This window comes from Capricornis sumatraensis, chromosome 20, assembly GCF_032405125.1.
Source record: "Capricornis sumatraensis isolate serow.1 chromosome 20, serow.2, whole genome shotgun sequence".
Taxonomy (NCBI): domain Eukaryota; kingdom Metazoa; phylum Chordata; class Mammalia; order Artiodactyla; family Bovidae; genus Capricornis; species Capricornis sumatraensis.
Genome location: NC_091088.1, coordinates 61,515,928 through 61,535,714, shown reverse-complemented (window position 1 = coordinate 61,535,714; position 19,787 = coordinate 61,515,928). Strand labels below are relative to the sequence as shown.

Here is a 19,787-nt window from a genome sequence, read left to right as displayed (position 1 = left end):
CTCTCTTCTCAGTAAGTGGTTACGGCATTTCCTCTCCCTATTTAGGGAGAAGAGTAGCAACTGGAGGTTTACGGTTATGACTTTTCATCTCCCAAGACACCCTCAGTCAGCTTACGGCCCATCCCCTTCCCCAGGAGAACGCCCCTGCCTCCTCTGGCACCGCCAGGCATCAAAAAGTCAGTGTTTGAAACATTTCCTGAGGGACAGCAGCCTTGATCTCCAGCGGGAGGTTGAAGCATGATCCCCAAGCAGTGACGGGCTGGTCATTGTTTTAGCAGTTGGTCCTCCAGGGTCAGAGGTGGCCCATTTCCATGTTGTGAATTCTCCCACTGTGGATGATTTCAAGCCACCAGGATGAAGTCGCGAACACGAATTTGGGAGATGGATGCACACTGTGTAGATAAAACCAGTTTACCTGGAGAGCATATATGTAATAGTAATAAGGCAATCAAATACTTAAGGGATGGGTTTTGAGTTTTACCCTTGTTTTTAATAAGACTCGTAAATGTTTTCATCTTTTAATAACGGTTCACAAACCAAAACCGCAAAGGGATCTGCAAATTAAATGTCTCTCGTGAAAAGGTGTGAGCCGGCTCCGGCACACCACCGCTCCCGAGGTTTTCAGTCAACCTTGAAATCGCCTGGGTGCATTGAAAATCTGCCCTCCTGGGACTTCCTCAGTGGTCCAGTGGTTAAGATTCTGCTTCTGCTGCAGGAGCCACAGGTTCAATCCCTGGTCAGGGAAGTGACACTGCTGCACAACGCGCCCAAAAGAAGCCTAAGTATTCCTTCAGACCAGCGGCTCTCTGCAGAACGTCCCAGGAACGAGTTGCCTCACCCTCACAAGTCAGGTCCACTGATGGACACACCTCAGCCCTGGTCCCTTTGGACTCCAGTGCCTCACCTGGGCACTGCCCACACCTCACCTCAGACACCATCCTGGTTCAGCCCCATGACGTCCAGAAGTGTCACTGAGGCAGAGATCAGATCTGATGGGCTTCTCTCCCAGGCTCAGGCCAAGCCTGGGGGCATGGGGTCTCATCAGATCCCAACTCTCCCAGTTCTAGGAACACAGACCCCAAATCCACTGAGCTGAAAGCGACTGACAAGGATAGTATCACTCAGATGCAGTGTGGGCTCTTTGAATGTTGATTCAAACCAACTGTTGTTTAAAAAAAAAAAAAATCATGTTTTGAATCAATCAGGGAAGTATAAGCATTGATTTTATGTTATTTGTAAATGTGATAATGATACTGGAATTTTAGTAAAAAGCAAATAGTTCTTATATATTTCAGAGCAGAGGTTGGCAAACTATGGCCCCACTTCCTGTTTCTGCAAATAAAGTTTTATTGAAACCCAACCCAGCCACACCCAGCCATTTACATGTGACTGTGGGAGGAAGGATGGCGTTGAGTAGCCCAGGCAGAGACCACGTGGCCCCCAAAGCTTCAGATGTTTATAGAAAAAGTATGCCAATCCCTGCCTTACAGAAACACCCTCAAGCATTTACCTCCAAAGTGAGAGTAATGTCTTAAAGTAATCCAGTGGGGGAGGGAGAGAGTGTAAGTGAAATAAGACCAGGAGGCGATCAAGGCACCTGGCTTCATCATCCTAGTCTATTTGAAATTTCTCATAACAAAAAGCTTTCCAGACAGGAGGGCCTACTCTCCACAGCCTCCCAGCTGCTCCAACCCCACACCAGGACCCTGGTATCTCCAGTCTAACAGGGGAAACAGGACAGAGCCAGAGCCATTCACCCCGGTTTCACCCTCGCGCGACAATGACGTCCGTCCCGGGCTAACCAGAAAGGCCATGGGCGCTGAGAGAGCCCGCCAGAGCCAGCCATACAGTGAGTGCCCCCAAGACAGCCCTGGGATTCTGGAAACTGGGGAAGGAGGGGCGGGGCACCCTAGGGGAAGGGGCCTCAGGTAAGTCTGTCTGCCCTCCACTCTCCATGCCCCCTGGCCATCCAGGTTGGGACCTCTGACTCCCTCCTGGGGCCCTTGGCATCCCGCAAGTGGGCCTTGCCCTCCTCTGAGACATGGTGGAAGTTCTGATAGTGACTGTGCAGGGTCTTGGGCTTCCCTGGTGGCTCAGTGGTAAAGAACCCACCTGGCAATGCAGAAGATGCAGTTTCAACCCCTGGGTCGGGAAGATCCTCTGGAGAAGGAAATGACAACCCAGTCCAGTATTTTTGCCTGGGAAATCCCACGGACAGAGGAGCCTGGCGGGCTGTAGTCCATGTGGTCTCAAAGAGTCAGACATGACTGAGCAGCTAAAGAACAACTCAGGGTCTTTGTTGACCCAGAGGAAAGAACATATGTGGCGGTCTAGCCCTGTTCCCCGCCTGTCTCTGTGGCTGCCATCACTGTTAGCTGTCCTGAGGGGCCGTGGAGGCTCCTGGGGGGCCAGAGCCAGGTCTCTGGCTGCTCTGGAGGTGACCTAATCCCATTAGAACTGTCATCGAGGTTCCAGAAGCAAGTCAAATAAGGTAGGGCTTTCTCCCAAAAGACAATTTTTATCTGAGAGGGTTGACATTGTTTTTTAGAAACACCAAAAGCACCTCCAAATCAACTGAAGCAACGGGTACTGGATTTGGTGGGCGGCCTGGTGCGTCCTGTCTCCTGCTCACAAGCTTTGGAAACCCAAGCTAACCTAACCCCCATTTTCCTGCCCCTAATTCTTACCCTGAAATCAACCCTAATACCAATCTCTTTGATATTATCAGGAATGACTCTGGGAGGTCCCGTTTCTACCCAAGCAATCCCCAAATGACTCATAATCTCTTGACCCCAAAGTAACCTGTGCTCTCCAGCCTTCCAGCACTTATCCTCCTGGCAGGTGTTCCCTGGACCACATCTGGCTGCTCTTGGGTGTTTCACCCAACATCATCCAAACCCTAGCCCAGCGCTTCCCCCCAGCCTGGGAATGCAGACATCGGTGGGGGTGAAGCCTTGAGGGGCAAAGTGCTGCTGGCATCCAGAGGCCAGTGGTGCTCCTCTCACCTCCTGCCGTCCTCGGGACCACCCCACAAAGACGGTCCCAACAGCCGGCCCATCCCCAGTCCAGGAACCTGAGCTAATAACCAAGTGGTTAGGAACACTGCCTGGACACGCCCAGACATGCCCTGGCTCCACTGCCTCCACCCGTTCTGCCGCCTCCTTTCTCTGTGGGGCCATTGCTGTGCTGTTTGGCCATAGAGCAGAAGGGCCTCTGGGCAGGGCACAGGGACCTGAGGTCAGCCGGACTCCCGGCTCTGCTGTTCCCCACGGGGGCCCCTGGTGCAAATGCCCACCCCCGCTCCGCCGGGACAAGCTAGTTCCCTCCCTCAGAGGGCCTGACCAGGTGCCGCTCCCACCTTCCAGGCACTGAACGGAGCTGGTGGGCTCTGCCACAGGAAGGCCTGCCAGCTCTGGGGCCTTGGGCAGGTCCTGGGGTGCTCCCTGGTGCCTCTGAGCCCCAGATTCCTCCTCTGTCCAGTGCAAAGCTCTGATCACAGACTGGCTCAGAGAGGGGAGAGTCCCTCTTGCCGCCAGTCTCTGCTGACTCGCCCTTGGCTTTCTCTGTCTCTGAGGCTCTGTCCAGCTCGCTGACTCTGTTTGCTTTCTGGCAACGCCTCCCCACCCACCCGTTTCAGATGCCTTCTGACTCACTGTGCGCACTCCCCAGCCCACTGCCTCCCCCAGACCACATCCCTCTTTGGTTTGGATTTTCCCATCAGCTGCAAGGGCTTGCCGCCCTCTGCCTTTCCTCCTCACCACCCGCCTGCCCAGTGCTCTCCTCCAACCGCAAGAAAAGTCCCCACAATCGCCTCTCCATCCCCGACCCCTTCAAGGGACCCATCGTGTGTCCCTTGGCTAAAGCCCCGAAGCTGTGAGCCAGGTGGGGGTTCCTTGGAGGCAGGTCAGCCTCTTCTCCCTGCCTGCAGCTCACCTCTCAGGAGAAGAGCACCCACAGGCAGCGAGTGGCGATGGCCAAAGGCAGGGGCAGACAGAAGCGCCCGAGCAGTTTCTCTGAGGTCCCCCCGACCCCCATGCCCTGGCCTGAGTGGTTCCCAGCGCAGGCGCAGGGAGCGCTCCCGGTGCAGGGATGGGGTTGAGGGGTCCTCACTGAATTCCCTGGGCTCCCCCGTGGCAGCACTCATTGGTGTTTCCTAAGAAGCAGCTTTTAGTCCTGACCCCAGGGGTCTGTTCCTGGCCCCAACCTGGACTCACTGCCTGTTCCCATCAGTGCTGCAGTGGCCTCCACTTGACAGATGCAGGCCCGAGCCACAAAGAAGGGAAGGCCTTCCCCGAGTCTCTGCCAGCAGGTGCCGGGCTCAGGACCCGGGCAGGCTGCCCCAGAGCTCTCCCTGCTGCCCACGGGTGCCCCTGCTGTGCCCATTTCACTGAGCGGGAAACAGGTTCAGAGCGGCCACATGGGATGGGAGGGGAGCCAGTGAGGACCCTCCAGGGCACCAGGATGGCTGACACCCAGGAGGACTCAGGACAGGACTCAGCTGTCCCTGGGCGCACGCTGCCCCAAGGCCAGAAATACACCCACCCACCCCCACCCACCTTGAGAAGAACGCAGAGCAGAGGGCAGGTACAGGGGCCAGCTCGGGGACCAGGGGCTCGGAGTGGGCCAGGGGCAGCCCCCGCACTCAGCACGGTCACCTGAGCGTGTACTTGCAGCCGCCCAGCTGCCCCTGAACTATTTAGGGCAAGAGGAAGCAAACAGGTTGATGTGCTCCCCCCGCCCCCAACCCGCTCCAGCCTCGAGGAGACTCTGAGCATCTGACCCGCAGCCCAGGAACGGAGTTTCATTTCCCACAGCTGGGTTTCCCAAAAGGGAGGAGAGGGTGGGGTGCCGCTGGGTTTAAGGCCAGCGAGAGGAATGTGGTGGCAGGCAGACGGGCAGAGGGGCTGGAGGAGAGAGGGGTGCTCCTGGGAGCCCGAGGTGGTGAGGAGGCTGCAGAGAGACAGGGCCCCACAGACCCAGACAGGGGACGGGGAGACAGGACGAGCGGGGCTGAGGTGGGAGCAGCACGGAGACCAGAGGAGGTGAGACAGAGCGGACAGAGGAGAGACAGAGGCAAGACAGGAGGGCGGCGCTGGGCAGGGGCCAGGAGCCGGCCAGCCCAGGGTTAGGGGACGCACACAGCCCTAGGGGCAAGGGCTGAGGTGGGAGCCGGCATCCGCCAGCGGGCCAGGCTTAGGGGACGCAGGCTTCTGTCACAGCGGCCTTGCTTCCCCTCCGACCCAGACACATCTCCAACCCAGACACGAGAGTCATGGACCCCTTGGGTAAGTCGGGAGGGGCGGGGGCAGAACCCGCTTTGCTCCACCAGCCCCTGTCCGCGCACCTGCCGACCTGCCCACTGACCCTGTCCTCCTGCCCCCAGCCTGGCGCCTCCTCGCCCTGGTCCCCGTCTTCCTCAGCCTGGCGGCCTCCCTGGACTGGCAGACAGCCCACATCTATGACCCTTTCGAGAAATGCATGCATGATCCAGACTACGAGCAGCTGCTCAAAGTCGTGACCTTGGGCCTCAATCGGACCTTGAAGCCCCGGAGAGTGGTTGTGGTTGGTGCGGGCGTGGCCGGGTTGGTGGCCGCCAAAGTGCTCAGCGATGCTGGACACAAGGTGAGAAGTGATGCTGGAGGTCCACCTCGAGTCTTTCCTGCTGCAGCTGGGAGTCCTGGGTGGAGGGACCCAGCCAGGTCCCTACTGAGGGGTGGAGCTGATGGGGCGAGGGGAGAGGGATCTCTGCTTTCCTTGTGGTCTGGGGGTCGGGGGCCTGGAACCCTCTGCAGTAACGTGAAACTCAGAGGGATCGAGTGTGTCTGAGCTAAGAGATCTTTGACTTTCCCTGCCCTGCTCTCATCCTAGAGGGAAGTCCCTGGAAACCTCTGCCCAGCTCCTGGGGGGGATTTGTGTTGGTGGAGAGGGAGGGAAAGTCCAGACAGGGGAAGTGCTCCCTGAAGTCGCACCACTGTCCCCCTCACTGAATCCAAGAATGAGTATGGGCCGGGCCAATGGCTTCAGTCTGCACAAGGAATCTCCCTACTCCCTGAGCTGGGAAGTCCCTCTGAAATCTGCCCAGCGGCCTTCCTGCTGCAGTCTGGAAGCCAGACGTCCCATTGTACATGTTCACTGTGACCTTCTGTTCTCCTGCCAGCCCCTCTCCTCCCCATAAGAAAGGGTCCTTCTCTGGTCTCCATCTATGCTGCTGTGGGGATGGAAGGCGCGGTGCAGGGGGGCTGCCACAGAGTGGAGATGGGGGCCAGTGGGAAGAGCTGAAGGACCTGCTTGCCGCCTCTCCCCAGGTCACCATCTTGGAGGCAGACAACAGGATTGGGGGCCGCATCCTCACCTACCGTGACCGGAAGACAGGCTGGATTGGGGAGCTGGGGGCCATGCGCATGCCCAGCTCACACAGGTGAGGCTGGGCCTGGCGACCAGGCAGGTGCGGGGCCACCCCAGCGCCCCTGCCCCAGCCCTGAACCCAGGCTCAGTGGGATGCTCGGCTCCATCACTGCTCCAATGCCACCACAGACCAACCTGGGCCCCAAACTTGCTGCCCTGGTCAAGTCAGGCCTAGACTCCACCCCCAGATCTGGCCTCCCACCTCCAGCCCCACCACCGCACCCCTGAAGTGCTCAGGGCACCGTGTCCAGCCCTTCCAGATCCCAAGCTCTGTCCTCCCCGACCCTGGTCCTTTCCCCACCCCTGGCTCCCACCCCCATCCAGCCCACTCTGTCGCTATTCCACTTCATCCCCAGTGAAAGCGAGCCCTGAACTCCCACTCCAAACCCAAACCCTCCGCATTCCAGCCTTGTTCCCATTTCAGTCCCTGGTCCCTGGCACTAAGGACCCCCAATCTAGCCCTGCCCCAGGCTCATGCCCATCCCCAAACCCCATATCCAGCTGCCCCACCTACCCCCTTCCCTTCTCCAAGCCCTGCTGGGGAGAGGGGTCCCCTCCCGCACCCGACCCTCACGGGCACCTCCACCCCCTCAGGATCCTCCACGAGCTCTGTAAGAGCCTGGGCCTCAACCTGACCAAATTCACCCAGTACGACGAGAACACGTGGATAGAGGTGAGCGAGGTGAAGCTGCGTAACTACGTGGTGGAGAAAATGCCTGAGAAGCTAGGCTACAAGCTGAGCCCCAAGGAGAAGGGCCGCTCACCCGAAGAAATCTACCAGATGGCTCTCAACAGGGTAGGTGCATCCGCGAGCCCTGCAGCCCCGTTCCCCTGCCCCGTCCTCCCGTGCCCACATGCCTCCTCCTGACCTAGCTGCCGTTTTCCCATTCCTTCTGGTCTCCCGTCACTGGCTCTTCCGTCTTTAGGCTCCCCTTAAATACTGCCGATCCCCATCTCCCATCCCCTTCTCAGTGGCCTGGACCACCTCAAGGGTGGGCACTTAGTGGAGGCCTTTTCTATGCCCTGGCACTGCCCAGTTTAGGGAGTCCAGGAAAACAGGAGGAGAAGGGTGAGTGTGAGTGAAGGGACACCTCCTTCCGGGAGCTCCCTGGCCACCTGGGTGAAGCCAGGTGGACAAAGGAGAGGGCTGAAATCAGAGTGGGCAGGAGGCTTCCGGGCCAGGAACAGAGCAGTGAACGATGGCCATTCAGGTGCCCAGCAGAGATGATATGGGGGAGCGGGAGCAGGGGCACGGAGGTGGGGGGACCAGAGGGCGGTCTGGGCACAGGACACTGCACTATAGACCGGAGCTGCCCTAAGGGATGGTGACCAAGGGCCTGGCAGCCGCCTTGAACGCCAAGCCGAGGGCTGGAACTCGGTGGCTGCAGGCGCTGGGGAGCCACGGGGAGGCTGGGGCAGGGGAGGTGCCAAGAATAACTCCCCTTGAGCAGTCATGCCCCATCAGGATGCACAGCGATCCAGATGACAAATAATTACCGGGCACCAGAAGGACACAGGGCCGACTGAGACCGGCTCCATCCCTGCCTGTGAGGAGCGCAGGAGCTGGACAGGCAGGCAGAATAACACCCAACCGGGGCTGTGCGACGCTATGACTCGCAGTCTTCCCAGGGGGAGACACTGAGTTGCAGTGGGGGGCAGAGCTGAGGGCACAGCTATGGGCAACGTCCTGGGAGCGCGAATGAGAGCAGTAAACGGGCAGCCGTGGGCAAGAGAAGTGGGCAGGGCCTCCCAGGTCCTGTCCCCACAGGTCAGCACGTTGTCCCACCACAGGCCATCAAAGACCTCCGGACACTGGGCTGCAAGAAGGCAATGATGAAATTTGAAAGGCACACACTCCTGGTGAGTGGGGGCCTCCGTGTCGCTATCTGAGCGGGAGTCGGACAAGGAGGGTGCTCCTGGGGCTTAGGCGCCGACAGAGTCAGAAGGCAGGAACCGGGGATGCCGGGCTTGGGCTTGCCACCACCTCCTTTCCTGACGAGGCTGGACACGCCCCTCTCTGGGCTTTGGTTTCCTTCATCGGTCACAAGAGGGGGGACCGTATCGCCAAGGTCCAGGGAACCGACAGTAAAGCAAGAGGCTCAGCGGGAAGCGGCGCCCCCGGGAATAGGGACGGAGCCGGCCAGCCTGGCCTGCCTGGGCCCTGACCCGGGCCGCGCCGTCCCCAGGAATACCTCCTCGGGGAGGGGAACCTGAGCCAGCCGGCCGTGCGGCTCCTGGGAGATGTGATGTCCAAGGACGGCTTCTTCTATCTCAGCTTCGCCGAGGCCCTGCGGGCCCACAGCTGCCTCAGCGACCGGCTCCGGTGAGACTGCGGGGCGGATCCGGGTGGCCACAAGTGGGCGGGGCGGGTGGCAGAGCGGGGTACGTGGAGGGGGCGGGGCGGGGTAGAGGGGCGGGGCGAGGGGCGGGGAGACACGCTAGGTCCCACCTGCACTCTCCCCGCGTCCCGGGTCCTCTGGAGGGAGGAAGGTTCCGGGATACGGGCGTGGTCCCCAGGGACCGAGACGGCGTGTCCGGGTCACACCGCTCTACCTCCCGGCCTCGAGGGACGTCGGGGACGGGCGAGGGCGGCGGTGGACGAGGGGGCGGGGAATTAGAGGGAACCGGCAGGTGAGACATGGAACGGGGAGCGCCCCGGGATGGAGGCCGCTAGGGAGGGGCGGGGCCCGAGAGCCCGTCACACTCGCGCCCCGCCCGCAGGTACAGCCGCATCGTGGGCGGCTGGGACTTGCTGCCGCGCGCGCTGCTGAGCTCGCTGTCGGGGCCGGTGCTGCTGCACGCGCCCGTCGTGGCGATTAAGCAGGGCACGCACGAGGTGAGAGTGCACATCAAGTCCTCGCGCCGGACCCGGAACCTGAAGTCCATGACGGCCGACGTGGTGCTGCTGACGGTGAGCGGGCCGGCGCTGCAGCGCATCGCCTTCACTCCGCCTCTGACGCGCAGGCGCCAGGAGGCGGTGCGCCGGCTGCACTACGTGCCGGCCACCAAGGTGTTCCTGAGCTTCCGCCGGCCCTTCTGGCACGACGAGCACATCGAGGGCGGCCACTCGAGCACCGACCGCCCGTCGCGGGTGATCTTTTACCCGGCGCCGGGCGACGGGGCGCTGCTGCTTGCCTCGTACACGTGGTCGGACGCGGCGGCCCCGTTCGCCGGCCGGAGCCTGACCGAATCGCTGCGCTTGGCGCTCGACGACGTGGCGGCGCTGCACGGGCCCATCGCGTACCGACTCTGGGACGGCACAGGTATCGTCAAGCGCTGGGGGGAGGACCCGCACAGCCAGGGCGGCTTCGTGGTGCAGCCGCCGATGCTCTTTCAAACCGACAAGGACGAGGGGCGGGAGTACGACTGGTCGGTGCCCTATGGCCGCATCTACTTTGCCGGCGAGCACACGGCCTACCCTCACGGTTGGGTGGAGACGGCAGTCAAGTCGGCGCTGCGGGCCGCGGTCTTGATCAACAGTCGGATCTCCAGCTCTGGCTCTAGCAGCAGCCTGAAGGAGCCCCGGATCATCAACAAGGTGGGGCATGGGCACCTGACGCCCTCCCACCACCACCACCACCACCACCACCGGTGCCCCTTCGAAAGTGGGCAGGGCACCCACTCTCCAGCCTCACATGCGGTAACCGCCGCGCACTCACCCTAAAGAAGGGCTAGTATTAAAGTACTTTTTGAATCAGCCGTGTGGTCCCGCCCCCTCCCTGGCTCAGTCGTTTCCCCAGTTCGCAGGGAGGAGAACCGGGAGCCTTCGCGGTAGAACGCCTGTCTGGGAGCCCTGGAATAGGGCCTCCTCCTTCCTGCGCCGTGGGGCTCCACTTGGGGTAGTAGGAGGTACAGGATGGACACCGCTTAGCGCCACTGGTAAATGGTGGTAATCATAGTGCCCATCACAGTTGTAAAGGACACCGATGGATCTTTATGCAAGTAACAAAAAACCCAGCTGACAGTGGGTGAAACACGAGTTTATTTTTCTCACAAGAAGAAGCTGGTAGGCAGGGCCCGAGCAAGCAGCTCCACACGCCCTCCCATTGAGTTAGGTCCAGGATGTACCCCAGTTCATCTACTACGTGGCGGCTGCACACCAGTACCCCATCCTCGCTCCTCCAAAAGCCCCAAACTCAGGCAGGTAAGGGAGCCCTGCCTCCACAAGTCCCCACCACTCACCCACCCCCAAGGGGCTGCCTCTTACACCTCATTGGCCAGATCAGGGTCACAGCAGTCAGACATCGACTGCAGAGCAGTCTGGGGAGACCATGAGCTGCCACCACCCGCCTCCCCATCCAGGGCCAAGCCAGCATGGTGGCCTTCCTACTCCACCCTCTCGAGGCCACCTGGACAGGAAAGTGTCAGTTTCAAGAAATCAGCTGAGAGAAGGAGGCATGGGTGGAGGGCCCCGCCCCTCTACTCCTGCATCCCGACTCAGCAGGGGCGGGGTCCTGAGGCAGGAGCTGGATAAAGTGTCTAGTCCTGTGGGGCTGCTGTGGTCACCCAGCACAGTTAAGAGTCGACGCCTTCCTCATCGTCGTCCTCCTCAGGCAGGATCTCCAGGCTGCTGTCGGGCTGTGTGGATGTGGCTGTGTCCACCGGGGGCAGCGGAGCCGGTGGGGCCCGGGTGGGCGACAGTGGCAGCGGTGAGGCAGGGGGCGAGGGGCTTTGGGGCTCTGCGGGCAATGCCAAGCCTAGGACCTCCTGCACGTTGTGGGGTAGCTCCTGGAGGGTTGTGGGGTGGGGGGTAGGGAGCGTCAGGTCAGAGGTTTCCTGGAGGTTGGGGGGAGTGTATCAGGAGGAGTCAGGGACTCACCCGGCAGGCGGTCAGCTGCCGGTAGAGGGCCTCGGCCCGCGTCAGCACATCCTCCACGCTCAGCTTCATGGTCAGCTCGTTGATGTGCTGCAGAAGAGGGTGGGTCAGGCCCGCCTGCTGGCCAGCACTCAACCACCACCGCCCCAGCGCCTGCTCTGTGCCTCTTGCTGGGGACACAGTGGAGGGAAGACACAAGGGGCGGGCCCCCTTAGGGTTCACAGTGGAGCCCGGGGATCAGGACAGGTCATGCTCTCAGGCTGCTTGCCAGGCACAGCATACAAGGAGGGGAAGGGCCCGCCCCACACTAGTGCACTGGGGGAGGGGTGGGTGGCCCAGCCCTGCAGGGGCCACATGCTCTCTGAGGGAGCCGGGGATAAGACAGGGTAGGAGACGCACAGAGGCGTCCCCCAGCCGCCGTGCCCTGCTTAGCTGACCACACTTTCAACAACCCTATTCTGAGGACCCACTACCCAAAGGGACTGGCACAGGGGAGGTGCCCACCTCCATGGAGCTCACACCCTGCTGATGTGCCTCCAGGAGAGGGGACTGGGAGGGAGCCAGGGTCTCACCTTGAGGATCTCATTGGAGCCGAAGCCAGAAAGCATGAGGGTGTCCCGCTCCATGTCCAGGATGGCGCAGGCCACCAGCAGGTGCAGGTTGGGGCCGGGCAGCCCAGTCCACAGCACCTGGTGGTGCCCGAGGCGCGGGGGGTGGGGCTCACTGGCAAAGCCTCCACTCCAGGCCCCACCCGGGTTGGCCCCATGCCCTGCCCATCTCCCACCAACCTCCCCACCCGCCCTCCAGTCTATCTGCCTCAGTTGTTCCCCTCAACCCAGCTGGCGCACCTCCCACAGCCGGAGGACATCCGGGAAGGGGAATTCCCTCTTGAACCAGATGAGCAGCCACCGGAAGCAGAAGCAGAGAGAACCAGAGTCCTGGGAGTCTGGAGCGGGGGACAGCGGCGGGAGGGGCAATGCTCTCTATCAACCCCAGTCCCACTCTAATTCACAGGGCACCCGACGTTCGGACTGGACTCTAAGAAGTCACGCTGGTGGTAAGAACCCACGCCAGTCTCGCAACTGGATGGAGAGCTCCTGGGGGTGGAGGGTGGGGTTGGGAAGAAGGTGGGGGGAGCTGCTCCAGTCGGCAGCAACCCTTCCCATCCTGCCTTCCAGGCTCCAGATGCAGGGAGCCACCCCTGGTCTCCACTCTCATGTGGGAGGGAGGCAGTAACACCAGTCCACTCAAAGGAGGAATGACAATCTGGACAACATCCAAAGCTGGCGGGGAGGGCCGTGAGCGGCCGGGCCCTGGTGTACAATGCTAGCAAAATGCAGACAGACAGACCATTCCAGGAAAGCAGTGATGGGGACGAACGTTTCAAAAGATGTAAAAATATGTGAGGATAGAAATCCTTTCTTGGAATTTAAAGGCATTATCCATAAATACAGATTTATCATGGTGAAAAACTACAAACAACCTAAATGTCCGGCAGGTCAGGCTAAACCTACTCTTGTACATCCTTAAACTGAACAGAACACCATGTAGTTGATAAAACTGATGGTTTAGAAAACTCCCAAATGACGCAGAGAGGCAGCTAACGTCCTAGTGTCCCTGAAAGTGGCGTGTGCTTTCTAAGCCTTAGCTTTCTCTTCAGTGACGTAAGACCAGCTACGTCTCCCCTCCCCAGCGTGACCCTAAATTTCGCTGAAGAAATGTCCACCAATCAACTAGCTTATTTATCACCATCTGCGTTCAAAAGAACAGTTCTAGCAACAGCAACTTCAACTTCCTTTCCCTGAATTTACTGCATTTTTTACACTGAACAAAAAATGCAGACAAGTTTTAAAGCCAAAAATGCAGCAGTCCCACCCTCAGGAGCCCAAAGAACCAGTATCCAATCCCTGGCTCAGGGGTGAGTGCAGATAAGAGCTAGATGGAGCTGGGAGTCGTGAGGAACCAGGCCCAGGTCGTTAATCTGAAAAGTGTAACTGACAGGACACGAAGGAGCCACCTCACTGGGCAGCGGGGACATGGCGGACAGGGAGGGTGCCCACATCTCCATTTATCGAGGTCTTGCTGCAAACTGCAGTCCTGCTTTTACACGTCACTTCTGGGTTCTGGATGGGTGGTTCTCGTTTGGACCACATCCACACGTCCACACGTTTGGATGTCATCTGTGGCCCCACCACCCCAGGCCCCACCAGCCAAGACACGTACCCAGGAAGTCGCAGAGCGGCGGGTCCAGCACCCTGAGGAGCAGCAGGAGTTGCCCGAGCTGCCGCTTCATGGTTTCCTGACTCTCCTCGAAGTTCCCGTGCTGTGGGCAGAGGGCCTTGTGAGGAGCCAGAGCCCCTGGGGCCTGTGAGGGGCCTGCCTTCCACCCCTGCCCTGAGGCTCACCACGAGCTCCATGAAGCCGCAGAAACACCAGAAGGCATCCACCTCATTCTGGGTGACGTAGAGGATCGGGGAGAGAAGGTCACTCATGCCCTGGACGTAGCCTGGGGGGACACGGGGTCAGGGCCCAGCCCAGGCCTGCAGTGCCCCCCGGCCCCCTCAAGGCCGGCCCCCAGCCCCTCCCCGGACTGCAACGCACCGAGATCAAAGTGGTACATGCAATAGGTCAGGAGGATGTCGTTCAGCAGGCCCAGCCCCGGGTTCTCGGGGCCCTCGTAGAATTTGTTGGTCCTATCGGTGCGGCTCACGTCCCGCTCTGCGGGGACAGGGGACAAAGTGAAGGTGTGAAAGGAGGGGGTCCAGCCCCTGCCGGCCGCCAGCACGCCTAGGCAGCTGTGGGCCCTCCAGAGACCGTCTGGGCCGCTCCCATGGAAGGTGCTGCACTTCACACTCCAGGGCTGGCCACGCCCTCCCAGCCGCACTCACCAAAACAGAAACAGGTGGCGACACGGCAGCCTAGGGAGATCACATCGCTTCCCAAGATCTCTCAGTGAATAGAGGGCAGATTTGAACCCAGAAAGCCTGGAGTGCCCCCTGCACCTCGCCTCGCCATCCTGGCCACTCACCCCTGCTTGCCCCCAAACTGTTCCCCCTCACCCCTAGACAACCTCGTTTCTGGCCTGGCACCCCCATCCCCGCCGCCACCCACCGATGAGGCTGCGGTATCCATGTAGCAGTGAGTTCCTCCGCTCTTGCTCGGGGCTCACAGATTTCCACTGCAGCTTCATGCGGAAGTATTCGTCCCTGATGGGGGAGAGGGGAGCAGTAAGGACACCCCTGCTGCCTCACCCCGCGGGGCTCAGCCCAGCTCACCGCTGTGCTTCCCCTCCACGGTGTGTCTCGGGACACAGGACACCCTTGTGGGCTTTTGCTCAGTCTGTCAGCCCCAGTGGAGAGAGAGCCCCAGGGGCAGGGACCAGAACACCCAGCAGAGGCACAAGATAAGCCAGGAGAGATGGCCGCACGGCGGGGAGGAAGCCCGCTGCACGTCGGTGATACGGCATGGCCCAGGGATGAAAACGGCATCAAACACGGGCCCACTGCCTCCATCTTCCTATGTGCGGGTTGATGTCCCTGATCCCTTTGGTCAAGGGATATGCGGTTGATCAAAAACCTCCAGTGGACTTGGGAGGCTGGGGCAGTTGGGGCTGAGCCCAGCAGGGCAGGGGCCATGCGTCCTCACTCACGTTTTCTTGCGCACGTGGGCCTTGTGCTCCTCCGTCGAGCCCTCCCAGCTCAGGTACCCCAGGAGGAACTTCCAGGCCTCTCGCCGCAGGCTGGGGCTCAGACCCTGGGGGCAGAGGTGGAGGGCAGCTCAGAGGGGCCTCCCCCTGGCTGCTCGCCGCCCTGCCCCGCCCTATCCCCTCACTGGGCTCCTCACCCCTGAGAAGATGCGGGCTTTCAGCTCTGGAACTCGCTGCAGGCGGCCCTCGGGGCCTACGTGGCCAGCCCATTCCTCCTCTGTGACAGGAGGCGCCCGCTCCACGGCCGGCCGCGGCCCCAGCTCCACCTGGGGGACGCGGGGCGAGGCAGGTGAGCCCAGGGCCTAGGCTGCCCAGCAATCCCCAGCCCTGCCCCCGGCCATCCTCCAAGGCGTTTCAGAACCTCTCTCAGCTGGACGGACACACAGAACACGCAGGGCTGGAAGCACCTCCTACGTGGCTCAGTGAGAAGCCCCCCCACCACTAAACATAGGCCAGGTGCAGCGGCCGCAAGCGCCTCCCGCACAGCCCGTCCATCAGCCCGGTGAGGGAGGCGCCGTTAGGATCCGAGCCTGGGGAGACGCGGCCCCGTGCCCACGGTGGCTGCGAGAGCAGTGGCGACTACGTGGATACTCACACAGGAGATGACCTCGAACCCGGGCTCAGGCTCGTCGTCTGGGGGCGGGGGCAGGTCGGGGGAGGCCCCCTCCAGGTGCGGCTGCAGGGCTCCCCGGAAGAAGTTGGTCACACGGGAGAAGCTGCTGAAGGTGGTGGAGTAGGGGTCCTGGAGGAAGCGCTGGGGATGGGGCGGAGGGGTGGTCACAGCCCAGCCGCCAGCACGGTCCACCCCGCGCTGCCCATGCCTGCCGGCCTGGCCCTACAGACTCACAGACACCACATTGGAGCTGTCCTGGTCGAAGAGCTGGAGATGATGGAAGGAGCTGGAGAGCGCCGAGGAGTCGTGGGGGAACACGAGGTAGAGGCGGGAGTCCTGCGGGGAGCTACGGAGTCGGGGGAGGGGGGGCGGCAGGGCATGTGGGCGACCCAAGGCAGCGTCCTGACAGCCCATGGGGAACCCCCATCCCAGGCCTGAGACCACAACTGCACCCCAGGGGCGGCCCGGGGCCCAGGGCTGGCCAACGAGGCTCTCTCACCGCCCAGCTAGGGTGACCGGGGCACAGGCCACGGAGGGACAGCCCCAGGAAGTGCTGGGGTGTGGGCTAGAGGCGCTTTCTGCCCCCGGCCCCCCCAGAAGGTAATACAAACTCTGAGGAAAAGGAGACCAGCTCTTTCCATGACCCGGGCCCAGGTCCTGCCCGATGCCAAACTACCCTTTATCTCGGGGTTATACATGCCACGCCCCCCTCAATTCTCTTTTTCTGCCCTGAAAATCAGCCTGGGTGGTATCTCCTTCCCAGCTCCGAGGGATCAGGCTGCGGCCCGGTACCAGGCTCACCTGGCCAGGAGCAGGTAGCGACTGAGGACGCGGAGCAAGGCGCGGGTACCCCCGCGGTGGAAGTGCAGGGCAGGCAGGGAGCCGCCGGCCTGTGTGACCAGCACCAGGTAGGCCCAGCTGAGGCCCGGCTTGGAACGGCGGATAGATCTGAGCTCCCCCAGACTCACCGAGAAGGCCCAGGAGCCCCGGGGGGAGCTGGGCTCTGCACCTGGAGGCGACAGGGAGCGGGAGGGGCTCAGACATCTCCTGAGAGGCCTCCCTGCCTGGCCGCCAACCCCATCAGCCCAGGCCCTCCAGGAAAGGACTGAGGAAAACAAGGGGAGCCCGGGGGAGACACATGCCTGCTCCAAAATCTCCCTGGGCTCCCCTCAACTCCTCAGGTCTGTCCCCTGCGCCCCATCTGTCTCACCTCCCACCCTCTCTTCTCTGCAGACACTACACTCAAGCCACAGCAAAAGGCTGCAGTTTCCCAGCGCCCCACACCTCTGGCCTTGCCCCAGCTGCCCTGTCTGCTGGGAGAGAAACCACTCACGCATCCCCCAGAGCCGGGCTCTGGCAACATCTCTTCCTGGAAGGATTCTCCATCCCCCAAGAGTTAGATACCTCCTCTGGTGCCCCCAGCCCCCCGTGTGACTCCAGGATGGCCTGAATTACCCTGTCACCCTGCGACTATTGCCCCACAGCTTGGAAGACTCCAGGGGCAGGACTTACATGGGAGTGCCCACAGTCAATCAGGGAGCCCGGGGTAGGAGTGGACCAGGCTGCATACCCCAGAGACGCTGGCCATGCTGGACATGGGCTGGCGACCACCCTGCACCCCCACCCACTCTCCAGGAACTGGAGGCCAGTGTGGGTGGCCATCTTGACTGTGGGCAGCAAAGCCTGTGGAGCCATGACCACTGAGGGCAAGTCATGTGTCTCCACCTGCCCACCCACCCCTAAGCCCGGGCACTAGGTTAGTCTACCTCTCGTGGGCTCTGACTGGCGGGGCCGTGGCCGCACGGTGCTGATGACAGCCCAGTCGGGTTCATAGCCGGGATCAAAGGTCGGTTCCTCCTCAGAGGTGCAGGAGTCACCCCCACTGGTGTCCTTGGGGGAAGACAGGAAAAGAGACTGAGGGACTGTGGATTCAGAGATTCCAGATCTGAGCCTCGAGGCCACCCTGGGAGGTAGCCCCACTGAACAAGAAGAAATGGAGGCAGAAAGAGGGCACCACACTTGCCCTCAGGGTCACCCAGCTCAGGAAATTCCTGATAAAAAGGCACCGGCAGTAGTGAATCTCCTATTCAGGCAAGCCTCTGGATGCCATGAAGGGAAGGCCAAGGAACGGCACAGACAGCTGCCCACAAGCTGCCAAACTGGCCCCTGGTTAGTTTCTGCTCTCCGTTTTGTGACCTCAAGAATTTTATACTTTTGCCGACATTTACACAAAACAGTGATAATTAGTAGCGCTCTGTGTCAAACGTTTGCAGCTGTCCGTCTCGCGGGCACACATCAGGATGGATTATAGCTCACTGAACTCTACCGGCTGAGTGGAGACAGGCACCTAGTTCTGGCCAAAGGGCTGGATATATCACTTCCAAGACAGACCATTGAACTGTCAGGGCAAGTCTTCTAGAGATCTCCTTCTACCACTAGAAATGGAGACCTTTAGGATGGTGGCTGCTCTAGCAGCATGCCTCCTTGAGTAATCACGATGAGTAGAACTCTTCTGCCCACCTGAGATACACATGTAAAGTAAACAAAAACAGTTAACAAGGCTGGAGCTCCTGCAGCCCTTTTGGACCACAACGATATGTTGAGGACAGATGCCATATGCTGAGGATTACGAAGCAAAGCTGGAAGGAAGCTGAGTCACTGATACCACGTGAACCTATACTGCTGCCTTCTGGGCTTGGTAGAAAAAGAGAAATGAGCTGCTGTCTTGCTTAGGCCACTGGCATTTCTGTTTCATTTATGAACACCCAAATGCAACTCCTAACCAATACGGAAGGCTTCTGGGAAATCTCTTGCTTTTCCTGATGAGAAGGACACATGTGACTGGTACCCTGCTGGCCCCCTTTTCCCTTTTCCCATGCTCCTTCAAGTCCATATGGGCTGAGAGCCCCTGGAACCCGAATCCACAGACTGAGCTGTCCTCTTGCACCCTGGCAGGGCTGTCCCAGCAAGCAAAGAGGGTGAGGTGGCAGGCGCTGTCTCCACGGCCACAAGTCACATGGTGTCTGCTTTCTTTCCGTGAATGGGCCTCTTCAGCCTCATTTCACAGAGAAGAGGAAACCGGGGGGCAGAGAGAACTTCAGTCCCAACCAGGCTCATACATGCCCCAATGGTAGGTCTGAAATTCTACTCAAGTCTTTCAAATGCTTTCGACTGCTCCGACCTAGAAAAAAGCAAGCAGAGAAGGGGAAGCCAGAGAAGCCTACCTTCTTGGAGAAGAAGACTTGGGAGGAATCTCCAGCCTCCTCTATAGGAGCCCAGTGCAGGAGAACATCACTGTCCTGTGGGAAGGAAAGAGGGGTTGGAGAGGCTACCCTCCAAACTCCCCAAAGCCTATTTCCAAACTTCTTCCCAGTTCTGAACTCTCAGCCTTAGAAAGCCACCTCTCCTTCCTAAGATTCCACCGCTGACCTCCACACTGTACTCCTACAGGTGCCGCCCTCCATCCCGCTCTGGGCCTGCTCAAGCCCTGCTCTCTCCTGGCCCACCTTCTCCACAACACGGATGACGCCGGCGATGAGGGAGTCCGGGTCTTGGTGCTTCTTGGCACTGGTGTGCAGGTACACGCCTCCTTTCTCAAACACGACCTGGGAACAGGTACCATTAAGGGGCGGGCCCAAGGGGGCGGGGCCCCAAAGAGAGCCAATGGGAACAGACTCAGGGGAGGAGCTATTCACCAGGAGGCGGGGCCCCGAGGTACCTTTACCTAGGGGATGGGGGTCGGCGAGGTGAAGCCTGAATACCGACCAGACTTCTCTGGGACCCTGGAAGACTGGGAAGGACAAAAGTGCATTCCAAAGAGGGCGGGACCCAGAAGAGCGCCTCAGCAGCCCAAGGGGCGGAGCTAAACGATATGAGTCTCCCTAGGAAGTGGAAGGAAGGAGTGACAGCGCGTTTATTAAGGGAATGGTGTGCTTGTTAAGGATGTGCCGGGCTCCCAGAATCCCTGCAAGGCCTGAGAAAGAAGCAGGTCACCGGAGGGGGAAGTTTCGCATCGACAGAAGAGAAAGAATGCGTCTCTGCTACTTACCCTGTAACCGGCTCCCTCCATAGCCGCGGCCGAGGCCCCACTGCCCGCCCCCTCCTTTTCCGGGTCAGCGTGCTGTCACATCCGGATTGGACACTCCCTGCAAGCCCAGACAGTGGTAGCGTCCCTATCTGTTCTAGAGCAGGAGTGGGTGTAACCATTTTCCAGAATAGGGTGATTGAGTTTGAAACACGAGGTTTTG

The 19,787-nt window shown here is 60.4% G+C and overlaps 2 protein-coding genes across 3 annotated transcripts; one reads left to right on the top strand and one right to left on the bottom strand.

Annotated features, from left to right (window-relative positions):
• Nucleotides 1-1,812: 1,812 nt before the first annotated feature.
• On the top strand, nucleotides 1,813-10,553 carry IL4I1 (interleukin 4 induced 1). The gene is made up of 8 exons (XM_068993110.1): nucleotides 1,813-1,849; nucleotides 5,384-5,622; nucleotides 6,306-6,418; nucleotides 7,000-7,201; nucleotides 8,197-8,265; nucleotides 8,592-8,728; nucleotides 9,127-10,045; nucleotides 10,461-10,553. The coding sequence occupies exons 1-8, from the start codon at nucleotides 1,813-1,815 to the stop codon at nucleotides 10,551-10,553; spliced, it is 1,809 nt and encodes a 602-aa protein (XP_068849211.1).
• Nucleotides 10,478-19,609, bottom strand: TBC1D17 (TBC1 domain family member 17). Of its 2 annotated transcripts, XM_068991822.1 has the most exons (17): nucleotides 19,589-19,609; nucleotides 19,047-19,145; nucleotides 18,765-18,839; nucleotides 17,307-17,430; nucleotides 16,342-16,549; nucleotides 15,775-15,886; nucleotides 15,523-15,681; nucleotides 15,065-15,193; nucleotides 14,871-14,974; nucleotides 14,333-14,427; nucleotides 13,823-13,939; nucleotides 13,627-13,727; nucleotides 13,445-13,544; nucleotides 12,070-12,167; nucleotides 11,794-11,910; nucleotides 11,225-11,311; nucleotides 10,478-11,133 (listed from the first exon to the last, which is right to left on the bottom strand). In XM_068991822.1, the coding sequence occupies exons 1-17, from the start codon at nucleotides 19,607-19,609 to the stop codon at nucleotides 10,921-10,923; spliced, it is 1,959 nt and encodes a 652-aa protein (XP_068847923.1). In that variant the 3' UTR covers nucleotides 10,478-10,920. The 2 variants fall into 2 exon arrangements, with proteins under 2 accessions (XP_068847923.1, XP_068847924.1); XM_068991823.1 differs by lacking the exon at nucleotides 19,047-19,145.
• Nucleotides 19,610-19,787: the final 178 nt, after the last annotated feature.

What these genes read in the sequence shown, in the direction of transcription:
- IL4I1 (XM_068993110.1), top strand. Translation starts at nt 1,813, where the DNA reads ATGGGCGCTGAGAGAGCCCGCCAGAGCCAGCCATACA. An exon ending in CCGCCAGAGCCAGCCATACA is followed by an intron (nt 1,850 to 5,383) that starts GTGAGTGCCCCC and finishes TCCTGCCCCCAG; the next exon opens with CCTGGCGCCTCCTCGCCCTG. An exon ending in TGCCTCAGCGACCGGCTCCG is followed by an intron (nt 8,729 to 9,126) that starts GTGAGACTGCGG and finishes CCCCGCCCGCAG; the next exon opens with GTACAGCCGCATCGTGGGCG.
- TBC1D17 (XM_068991822.1), bottom strand. Translation starts at nt 19,609, where the DNA reads ATGGAGGGAGCCGGTTACAGG. An exon ending in TCATCCGTGTTGTGGAGAAG is followed by an intron (nt 18,840 to 19,046) that starts GTGGGCCAGGAG and finishes TCCTTCCCACAG; the next exon opens with GACAGTGATGTTCTCCTGCA. An exon ending in GCTCCAATGAGATCCTCAAG is followed by an intron (nt 11,312 to 11,793) that starts GTGAGACCCTGG and finishes CCTCTTCTGCAG; the next exon opens with CACATCAACGAGCTGACCAT.